The sequence below is a fragment of the Larus michahellis genome, chromosome 5 (genome assembly GCF_964199755.1).
Source record: "Larus michahellis chromosome 5, bLarMic1.1, whole genome shotgun sequence".
Taxonomy (NCBI): Eukaryota; Metazoa; Chordata; class Aves; order Charadriiformes; family Laridae; genus Larus; species Larus michahellis.
Window position 1 is genome coordinate 1,085,297 of NC_133900.1, and position 19,400 is coordinate 1,104,696.

The 19,400-nt window shown below is 43.6% G+C and overlaps 1 protein-coding gene across 4 annotated transcripts; it reads right to left on the reverse strand.

Annotated features, from left to right (window-relative positions):
• Positions 1–1,569: 1,569 nt before the first annotated feature.
• COX18 (cytochrome c oxidase assembly factor COX18) lies at positions 1,570–18,572 on the reverse strand. 4 transcript variants are annotated; one of them, XR_012587083.1, is made up of 7 exons: positions 18,205–18,527; positions 16,767–16,867; positions 15,857–16,020; positions 14,861–14,973; positions 14,250–14,357; positions 4,759–6,302; positions 1,570–2,763 (listed from the first exon to the last, which is right to left on the reverse strand). XR_012587083.1 is itself a non-coding variant. In XM_074587773.1 (6 exons), the coding sequence occupies exons 1-6, from the start codon at positions 18,520–18,522 to the stop codon at positions 13,305–13,307; spliced, it is 978 nt and encodes a 325-aa protein (XP_074443874.1). In that variant the 5' UTR covers positions 18,523–18,572; the 3' UTR covers positions 13,148–13,304. The 4 variants fall into 4 exon arrangements, 1 of the variants encoding a protein (XP_074443874.1); XR_012587084.1 differs by lacking the exon at positions 1,570–2,763 and having other exon boundaries at positions 5,826–6,074; positions 6,205–6,302; XR_012587085.1 differs by lacking the exons at positions 1,570–2,763; positions 4,759–6,302 and adding exons at positions 13,148–13,478; positions 13,591–13,683.
• Between the last annotated feature and the right edge of the window lie 828 nt (positions 18,573–19,400).

The following is a 19,400-nucleotide window of genomic DNA, read 5'->3' on the forward strand; positions in this document are numbered from 1 at the left end:
ACTTTGGAATTGGCTCTCGGCTCAATTTCCATGCACCACTTTAGGTAAGGAAAGGGTCTGCAATCGTACATGGGGGAAAAGGTTTAAGTTAATGTACCGTCACCTCACCATCCTCTTTCACTGCAAGCGAAACTGCATTAGATTATATCGCACCTTCTGCAGCCGAGTTACTTATTAAAGGCCACGCAGTAACTGGTGGTGAGGCTGCAGGCTCATGTGGGCAATCTGCCTCCATTTTTCAGGTCAGAAAATGAGTGAATAGTAAGGAGAAAAAAAAAAAAAAAGGTAATTTTTTGAGAGGAGACCACCAAGCTTTCAGAACTAAGACTAGAAAATGCTGTTTGACCACAGGCCCGTAAACAGGTCATAGTGATGCTCATCCAAACAGAACTGAGGAGAGTTAGAAACCAGCACAAACCCGGGGATGCCGACAGCCTTTCCAGTGCCAGCACAGTAACCCAACAGCTCCTTTGCTCAGGCCTGCACCGCAATCTGTGTTTTGCATTACTTCACACCAGAAGAACATCACCTCAGCTCATACGGCTTGGAGAAATATTATAAAAGCCCAAAACACCAAACATATGTCACTTAACCAGACTATCAAAATTAGTTTTTCCCTATCTTTAGGATTTTTAAAAGACTATTTTGTGGTCAAGTCCTCACTTTTGCATTTCAGCACCTCCCAGACTTCAGCCTGATTTTCCACAGAGACCTTCAATCCAAACTTTGATTTGTCACAAGAGCAAATAGCTTGTGACAGCCAATAACACGATATATACTTACTGCCAAGCCAGACTGTTCTTATTTCAGTTCCATTCCTTAAGGGGCTTGGCCGCACTGGGAAAGTAAACATGCCGAAGCTCCAAGCTCTCGCAGTCTGTCAGCTACGTTCTGTTCCATTTGGACATCGTCATGTCAACATCGCCATGCTGTAGCGAAGAGAAGCAGAAGTACCTGCAGGATGAGCTAGTAATCAGCAGGTATGCTGCAATCAAGCATTTTAAAGCATTGGTGCTGCAATTTTCCCCTGATTTCTGCAATTAGTTCATTCTAGATAATCTGCAACTGAAGGGGAAAAGGTCACCATATATTTTTTAAAAATTGCAGTCATGTGAATAGTCAATCTCTGGGGACTTATTGCTGAAACAATTATTCTAAATATCTCCAAACAAAGCTTATCTCTCAGCCCTCCAGTAATAGCATATAAAAGTGGAAAAAAGCAAGCACAGCAAAACTTTTATTATCCAATTAATCTGAGGTTGTTTACTTTGTAAAATAAAAGAGAATTATTAGTTGCACTCTCTGGAGCAAGCACTTATCCAGGCAGTAACTAAATAAAAACCATGAAACTGCACAGCGATTACAGCTGAAAAACCAGCGCCGCTGCTTTGCAAATGGCACCACTGCAGGATCAACTGGCCTGGTCCCAGTCCCTCACTGGTTTCCTTCTGACAGAGATGCATCTTCTCCATTTACAACAGCTGATAAGGACCTAGTGACTCAACCCCATTCTCGCGATGTATTAAAGAAATTCCTAGAAATAAGGAACAGAAATATTTTCAAACAGCTGAGTGTCAAAAGCACACAGTATTTTAATTAGCAAATGATGTGAACCACATGGGCATATACAGAAAAGGTAAAAAGCACAATTCCTGGCTTGGACACTGAACAGCAAGAGATTTGAAAAAAAAACAATTTTAAAGAAGTGTTTAAAGAAGGCTGGCTTTTTGGGAAAAAAAAAAAAAAGGCCCAACACAAGGGTATGATGAGTCACTCACGGGAAGGATGGCGTCGTGATTGAAAAACGATTCTTAAGTTTGAATAACAGTGTCGTGTTTCGGCATAAATTAAAACATTTTCAGAAGCTGTCCCGAGTTTTAAGTTCCTTTACTTTACAGAGCCTTTACAAAAAACCAATATCTTGTTTCATTACATTGACTGGCCAGCAAGACTTTAACAAAACACAAAGAATGCAAGCGCTACAAAAAGTAAATCCCTTTAGTTGTATCCACAGGATAAAAAACAAGATTTAAGCTACACCTCTAAAAAGTTCCTCTTTGCCAACTTTCAATTTCAAACTCTTCCTCAAAGCAGCAATCATGTGTCTAAAGAGCACTGCCACTACCTGTGTTTTATTAGACACGTTTCTAAGCAACTGACTTTCCCTATTGGAAGATTTTATCATTTAACTGTTTTCTAATCAAAAAGGGCTCAAGTTCTCAGCCATAAAGAGAGTTCAAGTTCCATGTTTCTTTTTGCTTTCCTAGCTTAACAGTTCAGAAATTAATAGAGAAGAGAATTTTGTCTGCCCGCAGCAGCTCCCATTAGAGTACATGATTAGCTGCCCCCGTTAGACCACGGGGCGTTTTTACAGTGCAGTCCCTCTGACTCTCACTTCCTTAACACAGTGTGTTTCCCGAGTTCCATAAATCTGTAGTTATGCTCAATATGATTTCCATCTGCTTATGTCAAGCGTGTAAAACAAAGAGGGCCTTGGTTTTAATTTGGACCCTTAAGGGCAATTATGTCTATTATTCAAAACTGCATTCCTGCATCTCAACTTTTTTCCGACGGGGATGACGTTGGAATACAGCTGTTCTTTTTCTGGCCACTTGCGGTTTCCCACAGGTGTTGAGTAAGAGAGGACTCGTGAGCTGGCAAGTGGTCTTTTATTTTCTCCGTAAGAGCGGGCTGGAAGTCATACCTTAGCACCTCTTCCTGGGGCAAGCACTGGCATCTCAGACAGCGGCTGTCAGTCCCACCCTGTAGACACAGAACCTATTGCGAATACAACGCCACAAAATACAAGACTCAAATAAACAAACCACGCCAGGTAACATAAGACGTATGCTCAGCCTACAGCGTGATGTTCTGTCAGGTACCTACAAACCAATCCCGCTATCTCAGGACTCGGCTGCCAGCTCTGCCATGAGCCTCGCTGCTGGAAACAGCACAGAACGCAGGATTGTCCTAGCCATGGCAATTCAAGCACATCAGTAGCTTCTATCGCCTTAGATCATTTGCTACACTCCTACCATGTTTGCTCAATTCAAGCTACTTGAGTCTTAAAACAAACGCCACATTTTTCTGTAACATATAATCATATTTAAATGAACAAGTCATCCCTGTGCGTATTATTCCATGGGAAAATGGGTTGCACTATCTGCCAGTGTTTGCTGGTCCCTCACCCTAACTGGAGCCACTGGACTCTGCAGCACCTTCCGAGCCTTTGAGAAGACAAACCCACTCTCGCTCCCGGCTAGAAGACTGCCATTTCTGCCTTCATCATGGTCCATAATGCATACGGCCATACGGAAACATTCACAACTGGCTCACGCTCTCATTCATTACAAAATACCTAGTGAGACAAACGGTTAGATTCTCATGCTGCAGCCACTGCCACGGGAATTCCTTTACCCTGCTATTCTACTCAAACAGTTCCCAGCTTCTGATGATAACCGGTCTAGGGGAAGTAACTGCACTTTGCCTCAAGTACTAGGGTGGAAAAAAGCCAGACTACAGCCACTTGCCAGGCAGTAGTTCCACACGGATTTCGATTTATGCCATGCTGAACTGTGCATTTACTAACACGCAGTGTGTCGGGAAAGCAACTACACTAACAGTAAAGTTTGGAAAATTTTCCAAACTGCACATGAAACTGTAACAGCATTTTCCTTCTGCTCTCCCCCTCCCCCCACACCCCAGTTTGACAGTATATTTGTGATGCAGATGGCTATCTTTGCAAGGAGACTCTGGAAATAATTACCTTGCATACCAGTATGTCAACGTTATCCAGGTTTATCCAAGTACAAATCAGATAATCACCTGCAAAATCTCACATTTCTTACCTTCACCATGCCCACCAGTGACATGAAACTCGACCAAAAGGGGGGGATCCTCTCTAAGAAGCTTCACAGACAAACTCCTTTTCCTGTCATTAACTATGCACACTATGAATTAACTGGCAAACAATTAGTGGCTAATTCACCACCTTGAGCTCAAAAAACACCGTTATGACTATTTTTTCCTCTGTGGCAGCTGTATTAACCAAAAATGTTAGGAAAGGCCCTCATCATGGCAAGGCTTTTTATCAACAGCGATGAAACTAAAACTGTACACGGAATTTGCATGGAAGAGAAAATGATCTCTGAATCCTTCTGACAGTCTGCTTCAACTAGCCTATCCTGCCATTACTGTTTTGAACAATAACGTTTCAGAGTCTTGAAGCACCTCTTGTCCTTACATCCGTTACACATCGTGTTTGAAAAACCTGCATCAGCAACCCCCATCAGTACAGAGGTCAGTCGTCTGTTCAAACTCAGGTGCTGAAAGAAAATCACTGGACTTAAGCGCCCTAGTACCTCAGCTAGACCTCTCAAATCCACTTCAGCCTCTCCAAAACTTCAGGCAAAATCCTTATTTAAAATGTTATCCTGTCAGAAAAAGCTCGCGGGTCACCATTTTCTAAAACACGTTCCCAAAGCGAAAAACACACAAAATGACAAATGGCCATCCATCACAGCCCTCAAATAGGAACGACAAATCCAGTCAGATGTTCTGCTCCACTCAGGTACCTCAAAAGTTACCATCTCTCTGCCTGAAGATCCTTAGCCCATCTCAGTGCCAAGTAAAACAGGTCATCTTAAAAGATTAGAGTGGAAAAGCAACTTCTTGGCTTGCTCTAAACTTGGCTGCAAGTTTTAACTAAGATCCAAAGATCTTCTCACCCTCTTACACTTCCAAGGATCAATCACTTACCACGGTTTTGCCTTCTGTCCCCTCCGGAACAACTGCACACCACTTTTGGTCAGCGCTGAGAAACAGTCCCCAGGCAAGTTCCAAACAAACACAGTGAGGCCCAAACTCCTGGATCTGACAGGCCCTTTTCCTCCAAACTGCCTTATGCTGAAGGCTGGCATTTGTTTCTAATTAACAACATTCTTCCCGTTACAACGTGTGTGGTACCCATCAACATGCCAAATGGCTTTTCAACCTTCCTGGCCCCTCCACTGAACACATTTGAGCCTCAGGCTCATAAAGCCAACATCAAGCTTGTGATAGCATCACAAGTGCTCAGCTGTACTCTTGTAACAAGTACCAAAACCCCCTTTTTACTGTTGAAGTGCAGATGCAAAAGCGTGATTTCCTCAAAATCAACGGCATTCATTCACCAGTGAAGCAAGACGGTGTATTCTCTGGTGGGGATATTCATCTTTCCTACACCTGCCTTCCGTCTACTGACAGAGGGCTGTATCCAAATCAGCGGCAGTAACGTCTCTTCCTATTAAAGATGAATTATCAGGCTGCAGAAATTCCTCTTCCCTGCTGAGTCTCTGGATGGAGCTCACCAGACCCCTGGGAAGCAGCTGCCATAGGTTTGGCAAGACACACAGTGAGGAAAGGTGAGAAGATTTAGGAGCTGAGTAACAACCCATTTTTCCTTATGTTCGTCAAGACAATGGCATTCCTTGACTTCAGATATCCTGGGCAATACCCAAGTAAGGTGACGTACATTCTAGCTTGGGATCCTTACTTTCTGAGCAGGGGATGGTTGCTTTTCTCTTCTTCCAGCTGAAATACAGTGCCATCCAAAAGAGGACATTCTCTTCATGTTTCTCCTGGAAGTTAGGATGAAAAACATTTTACAAGTCACATGTTTCCAGAAACACTGCCACAAGAATGTGCTATTCCATGTGGCGCCTTACAGATATAAGGTACTATTAAGCTTCAGAGCATACAGTACACGACACCCCATTTTTTTCAAGAGGAATTTGAGTACCAGGAGTGCTTGGGAGCTGGGAATATTTCATTGCTTTTATGCTTGCCTTGGCGAAGATTTTGTTATCTGCAGGGACACGCTTGTATTTGGGTATCTGCTGTTGGTAGGAGAAGATTCAGAGCTTGAGGAACACTCCAAGCACAAGATAAACGCCTTGCTTCAATCTTGGGGATGTACACAAAGAAGTGAGACTCTTGCCCGCACCATATTTGTCCCATGAAGTCAGAACAGGAGATTCCAGAATTTAAATGCCTTCTAGGCTTCATCTGCAGAACGTTAATCTGGAAACAGGGGACTGCAGCGAGAGGGGTGGAAAGATGCACGTGGGTGAACAGAGGGGACAGGCTTCCAGGCAAAATGAAGCCCGACAGTTCCCACACAAATCCTTCCATCCCGAAGGATGGTGCAAGGACTGTCATCCTCACCTTCCTCTGTCCTTAGCTTTTAGCAGTGTCGATGATGGCTGGTTCCTTTCCAGGCCAGTCAGGACCATTTGTTATACCTTCAGTTTTGCCCCTGGAATCTGCAAGAGAAGAGAGAATTCTTCACCACCAGCTTTGCTCGGTTGTCATTACACTCCAACCATCACAACACCTGAGGACTGTAACAACAGCAGTTTTCAGAACAGAAAAGATTATCTATCACTTAGGGAGAATTGTGATCCTTTAAAAAAAACCAACCAACCAAACCAAACCCAAAAAACAAACCCTCCATCATTCTGTAACTCTGTGACATATGAACAGCAGAGGGACCTTTTGGAATCATCCCCAGCACACAATTTGCGTAAGTTCCAAGTACGCTATTTAACTGAAACTAGCTCCCCAGCATTTAATATCCCATCACTTGCATATCAATTTGCTCCAGGAGTACGGAATTATTTTTGTTACTTGTTTTTACGAAAATGTTTGCCAATCCCCAGAAGAATGTTGGCTTTTTGTAAAAACATTAATTGTCCATCTGAAAACTTGGAAATGAGTATTGTTTGTCTCCCATTTTCCAGGGCCTTCAAATCACATTCATTGAATTGATCCAGGACAAACTACTTTTTGTCTGAGTGATTCATCGCATAGGCTGCAAACAAAGCTAAAATGTTTATGATCAAATAATAAGACAATGAACTTCAGCGTATTTTGTCATGGTACGCAGGAAAAAAAATAATAATCGCAAAACAAATATTGGGGATTACTTTGCAAGAAAAAAAAAATATAGTGGCTCAAACCACAATGCTTATAATTCAAAGGAAAAGGGTTTGGTGAGTTCTAGTAGTTTCTTTAGATTTACCACAGTCTCCATGGTCTTCAGCCTACCCCTGTCCGTGCTATGTGGAACAGAATTTAACTGCTTCAGAGGGATGACGATAGTCTTCATTTACCAGTCCGAGCATAAAATCAGATGAAAATCACAGGCTTAAAACTCCACTTCCCGTTCATTGCAGCTGATAACACTGCAGATTTCTTTGCTATCTTCTACCATGGAAGTAAGCAAAAGCAGAGACATTATTTTTATTACCACTCTATCTACTCCTGGTCAAAACCAGAGAACACCGAATAATTTGCTCAATGAAGAATTTGCCAGAGTAACTGCAGGTGGGAGGGACAGCCAGGGAGAGGGTGCTTACCAAGGTTAAGTATCTGACCCTACGCATGGCAGCAAATTCTTATCTGTCACACCTTACAGAGAGGCATCCTCCCCACTGCCAGAGGGGACCCTCATTTCCCCAGACATGGGGAGCCATCTGGGCTCCGTAACTAGCTATGACCCTCATCCAGAAGCCCAAATCCTATAAATAAAGCAGCAGCAGTCTCTCCTGAAGTACTCCCACCTTTTTTTCTTTGAAACGAAAGTTAGGGGATTATATTAAATAAAGCAGGTTAAAAACGTTTTTTACTGTTACTTTGATTGCAAAGTTAATTAAGGCATTCAAATTATGAACTGGCAGTTAGACAAATGAGTCTAGAAAGCTCAACTCTTTAAATAAAGGAATATATGGATGCGTGGGCTCACCTTAATCTGCACTAAGGCACCTGACTTACACAGGCTGCTTTAAAAATCCCTACCCAAAGCAAAAGCCCATAGCACCGCAGGATTACTCTGTGCACCAAGAATTGATCAAAACCATCATGGCGACATTGGTGAAAAGCACCAGTCCCTTATTATGAACTCACTTTGCTGATTTACATGGGTTCAAAAGTTTCCGGCAGGTTAACTTTGTCACTTGCAGCACAGAGTGTCTGTCTGTGACTTACTTCTTGCTAGATTGAGTATTAACCGTCCTCCCGCAGCTGGCAGGATGCTGGCAAGAAAAAGCCCTGACGTCAGCATAAACTCCTTATTTGTGTCCTCTAATCTGACACAAATGCAATTGCATAGTCCAGCTTCATCCAGACCACGGTTGTACTGCTGAGAGATCCAGCAATGTCTAGTTGTAATATTATGAAATCATGGCCTAAGCTAGTCCTAAACCTACAAAATAAAGGGAGGAAAAAAAAGGATGGAAGAAAAAAAAAGAATGAAAAAAAGGAAGGGATTAAGGACACTCTCTCTGCCAGTTTTTATGTGGTGCAAATTCCCCGTTGGCCTGTTCCCCTCTCTCTTAAGATAATATTAACTTGCAATCCCTCAGACTTTAAAAATAGAGCAACAGCCCTCACTTCTGAGAGCAGCAGCTGCTGTTACTCTTAGCGCCACGCTGAGCTTCAAAGGAACCAAGAGTATTTTATTTACCGTTAGAAATAAGTCACATCAATTAAATACAGGTAGTCCAACAATAACAAGCAAAAAAAAGAAAGAGTTCTCCTGCCAGCTGGCCACTTGGCTGCATAAATGGATAGCTTTGCAAAGACAACTGGGCCGTAAGAGGGATTGTCCTGACACCTGCCAATTTCCATTTGGCATCCTCAGCCCACAAAGAGGGAGCAGCTAGCAAAGTTCTTGGCATTATTTTCAAGATCAGCACTGCTAAACGCTGGTCTACTTCAAAGGGACACGGCAGCGAGGTGGAAAAGCAGTGTACACTGCAAAGGGAAGGGCTGATTAAGTTCTGAAACAGCGTCAAGATGAAAGACAGGAGAAGAAAAAAGGTTTTGATGTGAGGCCTGCCTGCCCTAGATTTCAGAGCCCTGACAGCTAACGAGACCAGCTATAGCTTGAGCACCCCCGTGTGTACAGCTGCATAGTCAAAAATACTCCAGCACTTTTTTCTTTCCAGAAACCATGGAACTGAAGTGCCAAAAATGACGTTTTGCCCTTGGAAAAATTCTTGCGCTTCAAGGAATCCACCCTAGTAACTCAGCTTTCAATTAGGAATTTGGATTCCTCACTAAAACAACCACAAAGAACAACCAGGTGGACTGGCAAAGTATCAGCTACTGTGGCAGACAACAGCACTCCCCTCTGGCACCCCGTAAATGGTGTTATATTATACTGACATTTGCGTCTTGAATGTGGCACTGGCCTTTAAACGTCCCTTCCAACCCAAACTATTCTAGGATTCTAACTCCTCTTTCTTACACTATTTCAAGCTAACGAGCAGAGGGGAGTTAAGAATAAAGTCTCCCTTCCTTTCTAAGCTCTCAAATCTTTTATTGCTAGCGGATTTTAGTAATCTACTTACAATTTCTTCGTTTTTAGTAAAGCCAGAATGGGAACCATGCAGAATAGGTGAAGAAACAGTTAAGCTGGACAGAGCTGTATCTCACATAACTTAAACAACGTGGTATCATTCAGGAAAAATGCTATACAGGCTTCAGGAAGAACGCTATACAGACTTTTCTGAGACACTTCAGTTTTGTCTCTCGGAAAACACAGCAACCGTTTTTCTGATTTCTCCACCAGAAATGCACCTCCGCCTGCTCATTTGCAGAAAGCGCAGCCTCTAGCATGACATGACGGCTTGCAAGGTCCTCTTTGCTCCATCCTTGTCTCATCAACACGGACTGAAACCCCAAGAATTACATTCCCACAGGCACGCATCATAGCAAGGGAAACAGCAAAGCTCTGATCCTCTTTACTAGAAACGGCACCAACCATCAAGACAAAGATTTTAGTATAGACAATATATTTTAACGGAGTAATTACTGCGGCTGAGAAAGGAGGTAAGCTTCTGGGCACACAGCCTTTTTTCCAGGTCAGAACTATTAAAGCCAACAAACATCGCAGCTCTATTTTCAAAGTTTAGGCTGTATTTTCAAGACAGAGAATGAAACACAGATGACCTGTAAGAACATATCCTTTTCAATATCATTAATTATCCTAAACTAAGCAGGTGAGTATGCAGTGTGTGCAGTAGGCTCGCCCAGCTCTATGCAGATAAAGGAAACCCCACATGCACTGGCTACGCAGGGGCAAAGCACATTTAAAATGGGGCCTTTTTTTTTAATTTTGCATTGTATGTTGAAAATATTACCAACAAAACAGGATTTTCTATTAGCTCTCATTTTCACCCTACGTCCTCTAAACTTGCCTTTGCAGAATGATCTTCTGTGTTGCATTAGTATTAATGAATACTTCACAATGGCTTGGAAAATTTCCACGCGAGCTCTGGATTATGGCTTTGGAGCAGAAAAACAATACAGACACTGAAGGCTCCAACTTCTACTCCATACGGGATCCATGCCAGGATATTTCAGTGATTTTGAGTTCTATCAGCACAGAACCCATTCAGGGAACTTGTACTTAGTTGAACGTGACTTGACTGATTTCAGTTCCTCGAGTTTAGTCTCCCTCCGAGGTAGCCGCCTTATTTCAACAACTCTCTTCCAGGCCCGGGTTTCACCTAAAATAACGCTATAAGAAATCCACCTCCAAATAAATTCATCAGAGGAACCTTATTCTCTTTCAACTTGCATTAGCAGACCTTGGGTACAATTTTATGAGGTAAGCAGAATTAGAAGGGTGGAAAACGACCATGAAGAAATGGAGAAATGAGTATTTAAGATTAAGAGACTACTGCACTCACGTACTGCTAGAACAGCCCCGAAAATCTGCTCGAATGGTAGAAGCGCTGAAACTAACTGGCAAAGTTCACACTATAGTTTTATGCAAGCAAAAACTTCCATCTGCATGCAAATTCCCACATCTCCCTACGGTGCACAATTTACTTAGACCTGAAATCAACTATTTGCAGTAGAGAAAACAGTTCACAAAAATCACAGACAAAGGCTAGGAATAACCTGGCCTGAGTCCAGCACCGCAATCCTTCTGCCACAAATGGATTCGCGGGGATTGTAGAAATAAACAAGAAACAGTCGAATGGTACCTCATATATCAAATTAATTGTCACAAAGCATTTAATATAAATGCTTATCACTGCTGACAACGGAGTCCCATGTTTAAATCAGAGCCTGACGGGTATGTGCTAGCTCTTCAGCATACACGCGATTACCTGCACACAGGAATATATATTTATGAAAACATATGGTGCACACGTGTCTATATATCTGTATGTAACTCTACTAAATATGCTGTTTCTCTTCATGTATATATGCCACATACTGCTTGCTCCAGCAGAGACATAATACCACGGAAAACAAAGCTGCTTCTTCCTCCAAACCTCAGGGCGACTCAAGTCTTAGCCGTGGACTTTCAAATACACCAAAAAGAATGGCAAATCCAACAACGCCCATTTCACCTACTAAACATGTGGGGTCCCAACAGAGCTGGTAACCTGTCTGAGGTATTTCTCAGCAACCAGTTTAAGCTTCCCAAGAAATGACGGGTTATTTTTCATGACAAATACAGTTGTACCTGGTTTCAGGCCCTGTCAGGGGCCCACAGTTCAGGTGACCCCATTTCAAGAGTAGCCCAGCTGAGGGAGGCGAAGGGAACCCCAACTCCTTGACTGCATGGAGTACCAGCTCCCCCTGCTGCCACCTCGCCAGCCAAAATTCCCCCCATCCTCGCCCCGACTCTGCTCCCAGGACCTTCAGCCCAGCCGGAATGACAATATGCCAGTCAGAGATCTGTAACATCCTCTAAACATCTAGAAACCATCTCCTACATCTGACGCAGCCCTGCAAAGTGCTCTGTCGCATCAATTCTGAGCCCATGCCATCACCTCCTTACCTGTGGTTTCTGAGTTGTTAGATACTGTGAGACAAGATGCTTTTGGCCGCCACGTTTAACTTGCAGTTTCACACATAGAAGGGGTTTTGGGCATAAGACCATCCTAGCAGCATACAGATGGAGCTGTATCACTGATGTTCTGAGATTCATAACCAGACAGCAGGTAGACCAGCCAGATCTGTACAAGTGCATTATCTGTACGATGACAGCCACACTTATTCTCCAGAATTGCTGTTCTCAGTCAGAAACCCCCTCTCTTCCGACCTCTGGTTACAGCTCTGTGAATATAGATCTGGACAGCTAGCACAACATTGTTAGTGGTACCAATTAACATCCTCGTATGGAAAACTGCCTTCCGATACCCTTTCAAAAGCCTAAATAAATATGTTCGGCACAGCCGTAGGAGAAACAGGATTCTACAATTCCATCATGCAACAAACCATTAAGTGGCTGACCCAGGAAAACAGTGGCAAGATTGACACATACCAACAATGGAATTAGTAAACCTATGGTGCAATTAGTTCTTGCGTTTCACTAAGCCATCAACACGATTCAAATAAATGCTTCAAATTCTGTGTTAAAAATTTTGCTCCCAATTTTCTGTTGATTTCTTTTACATCGAAGTAGTAATGAGAAGTCTTTTAAGAGCTTAAATAATTAACTCCTTACCCCTCATTTAAACAAAGAAAAAACCTCTAAGACGAGCCCAGTATTTACAGAAAGCACAAAAGTCTAGCTTATCACTGGTTTCAGATACTTTCGGGAAGCACAGTTAATAGATTTCTGGGAGAAAGGGACAAAAATTACGGAAAAACAAGCAAGCTACAGACTAAAATGCTGCTTTCAGCCTTGCAGTGCCACACAGCTATTCCTCACGCTGAATGTCTCCTGTCTTGGTATTGATAAACCATTAATATGCCTTCTGCTCTCAGCCTGTTAGCCACTGAAACAACGGGTGCCTGCAAAGCACAGCTGCCTACTCGGCCCTTACCAATTTACACTGGAAGCTCAGGTCTTGTTTTGGGTCAGTCTGCGCACAGCCCTTACAGCTACAGAGAAGTATTAAAGTACCAATTAATACACAATTAGAATCAAACTACACGCAGCAACAAGGGAATATATATTCGCATTCCGTTCGCGAAAATACACCCACTGAAAGACAAGTAGAAATGCGGTATCAGGACTGAAAATTAGGAACATTTAGTTTCAAACAGGAGCCAAACCCGTATTACTGGACTATTCTAACTGCAAAACCACCTCCCTTGAAACGAAACTTCCCAATAAACACGCATTTGTGCTGAGCAATCATTCTTTAAGGCCAGATGGGCAATGCTTTATTTGTAAAATAAATATAATTCCAGCTGCAACATTTTACAGTAAATAAGTACATCTCAATAAAATAGCACTACTTAATTAACCATGCAACATCTGTTGGACAGCTCTTCCCCCAGTTCAAATGACATCATTTCTTAAAGCTGTATTTGGTAATCAAGGCAGCCACAATATCCCTGTAAGGAGTATCCGAGTCAGATTTGGTCCTTGGGATGCAACACAGTCGACGGAAGGTGGGAGAACGCAGCAAGAGGTTGTGCGAGAGTCCCACAAAGCTTGAGGACAGCCAGTACAGCGCCATGGACTGCAAGGAGACAAACACCCAGTTCAGATGCAATGAAAACACGAACATTTTAGGCAGCTCTTCACGAACCACAACCACTGGCTACTCCCAGTTATGGAAAAAAATAACTCACCTAAAACCACTCCTCTCAATAACAATAATGGCTTCCATTTCAAATGTATTTTTCATTTTTTCTCAACTCTTCTGGGGAAAAAAGTCATCTACACTGAAGTTTGACAACAGTTCATCAATTAATTCATATTAAACTTGCTTAAACTTCTACATTTCAGACTATAAGTTGACGATCCAAACAACTAGATACTTTGGTTTTGCTAAGCACTGCAAAAAAATTCAGAAGTAGAATACCTGGTGAAAATGAAAAGTGCTTTAAGAAGATTGTGGAAAATTTCTTAATCCAAGAGCTACGCTGCTTTCCTGTTACAGTAAGCAAACACTTAGCAAACCTTTGTCTATATGTCGTTATAATCAAGTTTTCCTCTCATTTTTGAGACGACAAAAAGGATGCTAACCCACTCTGAATGTCCTTCCAAACCCTAGTTTGCAAAAATTACGTTTAGAAACATTAAGTTTCCAGATGCTTCCCTCTTAGACAAAAATATTCCAAACATGGCAAGAATTTAAAGTATACATAGACAAAACATCTTATTTGTTTTAGGGCTCACTGTAATCCAGAGTATTTAAATCCAGCAGGCATTTAGGCTGCTCTTCAAGCGTGAGGAAACATACCACAGTCCCAGGTTAACGGATGCACCGTTAAGACTCCGTGCTTACCGAGGGGACTGTTGCAGCAACAGGGATCATCACTACTGACACCACTCGAAAGAAATTCGTAGCAAACTTCTGGAACCTGGAAACTTCCATTTTTTGTGAAGCAAAGATCTGAAAGGGGAGAAACCTCCAGTTATAAACAAGTTCTTCTCGAAACTAAAAGGAGAAAAAAAGGCAACAGCGGGGTTTCTGTAACCCAGCACTCTTGTTCATCCATTACTTCCATTTTGCATCCTCCGTTTCCATTAACATAGCACTACAATCCTGCATGTAACTTTGATGTTTCACGTGTTCAGTCCTTGGTAGAAAATACTGTACTAACCTAGCTGAGTAGCTAATAATCGCTTCAAGGTAACGTAATTGCACACAGTCACTTTAGCACAGAAAAGCTCTGACGCCTCAGCCTGAAGCCAGCCCCGTGAGAAAAGGCTGCCACCAGGGATGTAACGCTGAGAACAATTAAGTCATCTTTCAGTTCTGCCCAATGCATTTAAAGCACTGATAATCTGAAACTACCCTTACGATATCATGTTTTATAACTGGGTAATATTGTCTTACAACTCTATAAAAAGAATTATCCTTTTGCAATCATGCTGTTTTTTCCACCAACGTACCTCCACTATCAGCAAATTCATGAGCCCAAGGGAAACTGGCAAAATCCACGTAGAATCTGGGGCAGTGAGGTCTGTAAACCACAACGCTCCGCCTGCTGAAAACTGTTCTTGAACTACAGGAATAGTTTAAAGAAAATATGAAATTAAGTACGATTTTCTCCCTCAGGTTAGTCAAAACCGTACCATGGATTGCTATCAAACCATCCAACTTTCTAGACACATTTTATCTACGTGAGAAATGACGTTAAAGCAGAAACCTTCGGTTTAGCAGATCAGATGCCAAGGCAGTCTGCAATCAATACAAGTGAAAAACAGTGGCAGACAGAAGCTGAGACACAGCTTAGCTCATGACAGCCGCTGATTCACATAAACCTGCGATAAAAACTAGGTTGATCTCCACCACCTCTTTAGAAGCCAATGAGGAAAATACGCATGTAGTAATATACAGTGACTACGTATTCTGTGGTTTTGAAACCACTACATTTATCTTAATAACTAACTTGGCACTTTTTTGTTTAGAATAACACACTATAAACTCTTTTCTAAAATATCAAAATATCGGCATTTTAATTTAAAAATAATGAGAAATTCACCTTGTCTATAGTACTGCATGTAAAACTTTACACAGAAGAAAAAAATACAGATTAGTAGTGAACATACTGTAGCACAGGTAATATTATTTGCTAAATATGCTTATCTTGTGAACCAGAAGAATCCCAAGACAGTTTTTTGGTTTTTTTCCTATTAACCTGGTCTTCAGAAAACCACAAAGTAATTAAATGCTCACAGGGCTTAACAAAATGCCTCACATTGTTTGCAGCGCTCAGACCCCAATACTGCTTTTAAAGAGGCATCCCACAAAGCTCACAACACCATTAGAAATAATGAGAGCGCGTAAGGAGAGATCTGTGATGCTCTGGAAGCTTTCAGCAAAGCATCTGCAAAAACAGTAACCAAGCAAAAAATGACTGTTAAGTGTGTGTTCAGATTAATCACCTTCTGAGCCCCTGGCACCAACGCTGCAGTTGCGTAGAGCGACGGACACGCAAACCCACATTGGAACCTGTACCCACACCAGTAAGGTGGCTTTGAAGGGATGGCAGTTGTCTCGAATGTACAGTTCCGTAATAATCCTCCGCAGGTTTTTCTTAAAGTGGAACCTTTTAGAAAGAAAAAAAAAAAAACAAAACCAAAAAAGCTCTCGCGATACCTGTTATAGAGTAACTTCTCAAATTCTGAAATAACACTTTTACAGGCTGTGCACGTCCAATTGGCTTCTTTAGGTGTTAACTCTGGAAAACCTGAGACATCCTTCCTCTTCAAACATGCCTCTCTCCTATGCCAGCCCCTTCCCTCACAACTTTCAGCTCTGTTATTATAAGCACCTTTTCACAACAAAATTTACTACTGTCATTAGCAGCTACCAGTAACTTGTCCACTATTTTATTTCACGGCGCTTGTTGTCTGAGCTAGGGTATAACTTTCTCAATGCAGAAGCAATCAGCCATTTAGGGGACGCTCAGCATCCCAGCTTGGACACGCTGCTACCACATGGGGTGCGGTACTGCACTATGAAACAAACAGGACCACAACCGCTCAAACCTCAAGTGACAGCAATATTTAAATACTGTAAGAGATAGGGAAACTTTAATCATACGTAAACACAACAGCAGCAGTCCTGGATTTGGCCCTGTTCTCATAAGCCTATGAAAAATTCAGAGCTTTGAAACAGATATACTCTGAAGAGCAATATAACAAACAGAAATAAGTCACAGCAGGGGTAAGAAAATCTAAGCTTTGGACAATGGTAGAATCTTTCTGCAAGACTGCTGTTTGTAGGACTTCCCCTCCTGCTACTCCCCCAGTCTGGAATGGATTTATAAAGGATGTACAATCACCATCTTACCTGGCCACCTTTTCAGACCAATGCTGTTGCTTTCCACGCACAGAAACTTCATAGCGAAGACGCTCGGCTAGTTTTTTAATCTCAGGCTGCAAATTTTCCAACTAGCTAAAGAAAAGGAAAACTGTTTACGCACAGTCACATGTAACAACCGCTTCCTCTCCCCACCTGATCCTGTACAGATATTAAAAACAACCCTGAAGCACGCGGCACACACCTGTGAACACCTTCTGTCTTTTAACAAAATAGTCATATGAAGATACTACTGAGAAGTATTTACAATAACAACCAAACATACTGTCTTACTACTAAATTAAATTAATACAAAATTAGATTTTATATTTTGTTCTAAATATGCATCTGTCTCTGTTCAGGAATTGTGACCAACTGCTTTACTTAACAAAAAAACCTCTAATGCCATCTGAAAAAGATTCAAAGAACTAATGCTGGTCCCTGAAGAACCCCATCCAAGAAACACACCTGCATTCACCAGTGTGACCATTACACAGGTGAAGTACAAAAATCCCACTGAGTCCCAATCAGACCCGAGCTCTGGCAGCTGTGAAGCACCATCCTAAAGTTCCCCTTAGTTAGCAAAGAAACAGCACAGAGGAGGAGAAACACCTGACTTCGTACCACAGCACTGAAAAGGCTCCTTTGCCACCGTAGGCACAGCATAGAACCTCCTTAGTAACTTCAACCGTTTTACTCACTTTTGAGAAAAAGCAGATATTTAGAAGCTGATGAAGGCTAGTTTATTTCTAGATTTTGTTGGAGCAGCTTTAGGAAAAGCCGTGTTTAAGTTAACACAGCAAATCCTAGAAAAGTACTTTGCACACACCTCTGACTCTCACTAAACCAACTGCATTGTCACAGGGTTACCAGGAAAATTCATAGAATTGTGCAGGTTGGAAAGGACCTTTCAGATCAGCGAGTCCAACTATTCACCCCACGCTGCCAAAGCCACCACTACCCCACGTCCCTCAGCACCGCGTCTGCCCGGCTTTTAAATACCTCCAGGGATGGCGACTCCACCACTGCGCCGGGCAACCTCTTCCAATGCCTAACAACCCTTCCCGTGAGATAAATGTTTCAAATATCCCTCCTAAACCTCCCCTAACGCAACTTGAAGCCGCTTTCTCTTATCCTATCGCTTGTTATTTGGGAGAAGAGACCGCCCCCCCTCGCTACGCCCTCCTTCCAGGTCGCTGCAGAGATACAGGCAGACCCCTGGCGAACGCGGAACCGGCGGCCGCGGCCCTATATCGGCGGTTTGTGAGCGGTTCCCCCACCTTCACGGCAAAGCACCGCTCTCCCCCCAGCCAGCGCCCTACCGCCACGAGGCCCACACGGCAGCCGGCCCTGGGCACCCCGCCCTGGGCACCCCGACGGGCTACGGCCGTGCTCCTCCCTCCCTGGGGTCCGGCGGCCGGGCACCCACCTTGGCCAGGAGGCGGCCCTGGTGCGCGGCGAGCGGCAAGGTGACGGCGGTGCGGAGCAGGGCGGCGCCGCAGGCGATGGCGGCCCACCAGGGCAGCCCGGCGGCCGCCTGCAGCCCCACCAGCCCCTCCTCGGCCCAGTGCACGGCCGTCGACTGCGCCACCCACTCGTACCAACCGCCGGGGCCGCCGCTCGCCGCCGCCGCCGGGACGGTTAACGGCTGGCCCCGCGCGAACGCGACCGTTAACAGCCGGCCACGCGCCATCCGCCACATGGCTAACGGCTCTGCCTCGCGACCCCTCCCCCACCTGCCGCGCATGCGCCAGCCGCGCAGGCGCCGCGAGCCCTGCCGGCGCCGCGGCCGCCATCTTGGCTGCGGGCAGGGGGAAGGGCAGAGCGGCCTCTTAATAGGCGGCATGGGCAATTAACCATTCCTCATCAGCAGCCGGGCGCCGAGGGTATCGCAAACAGCTGCGCCGGGACTGGGGGCTGCTCGCCTCTGCCGCGGCGCGAAGAGGCACGGAAACGCCTTGGAACACAGGTGCTGCAGCTGGTGGGGGCTCCCCCATCTCCCCCAAGGATCCCCAAAACAGCTCTAAACAGCATTTTGTTCCTTTTTCTTACATAAACAAGACCTGCCAGGTCTCACAGGAGTATGTTGCTTTTTTATTGGTCAAATAAAAAGCATTACATATGAAATGATTAAAAAAAAGTCTCTAAGGAAAAACCCCAGCCCCCTACCCCGGGATTTCACTGAACGCGTCCCCAGCCACAGTTGGGTTATCCAAGTCAACAAAATATAGCTAAGAAACTCTTCTTTCGACCCACAAAATTCATGGTTGTAATAAATACTGAGCAGTATTTCTCAGTAAGATTACTCCAGAATAAGAATGCAAATAATCCTTAATAACACTGACGGATTAAGCAAAAAAGTCTAGTGGAGGGCTAAGGGGTCACAGAGCAAAGCGGAAGGGCGCTATTCCCCTCTCACACTAACACACCGAAAGGGAGTTTCCATCATTTTTCCTTGCCCTTCTCCAGCTTGATATCCCTTTTGCTATAACCAGTTCTTTACACAGACAGCTGGAAAAGGGAGCTGACTTTTATTTAGAGCATCATAGAAGGGCATGTCTGTGGACACCTCTGTGTACAAACCTTCTGGACACCACGGTATGTAAAAGGCAGTAGGTTTCTTTG

Bases quoted from the DNA above. Each gene is read 5' to 3' on its own strand.
- COX18 (XM_074587773.1), bottom strand. From the start codon at position 18,522: ATGCGCGGCAGGTGGGGGAGGGGTCGCGAGGCAGAGCCGTTAGCCATG. The intron at 16,021-16,766 runs GTAAGATGGTGA...TCTTTCTAAAAG, and splicing joins TGGTCTGAAAAGGTGGCCAG to GTTCCACTTTAAGAAAAACC. The intron at 13,479-14,249 runs GTAAGCACGGAG...GTCTCCTTGCAG, and splicing joins TTGCTGCAACAGTCCCCTCG to TCCATGGCGCTGTACTGGCT.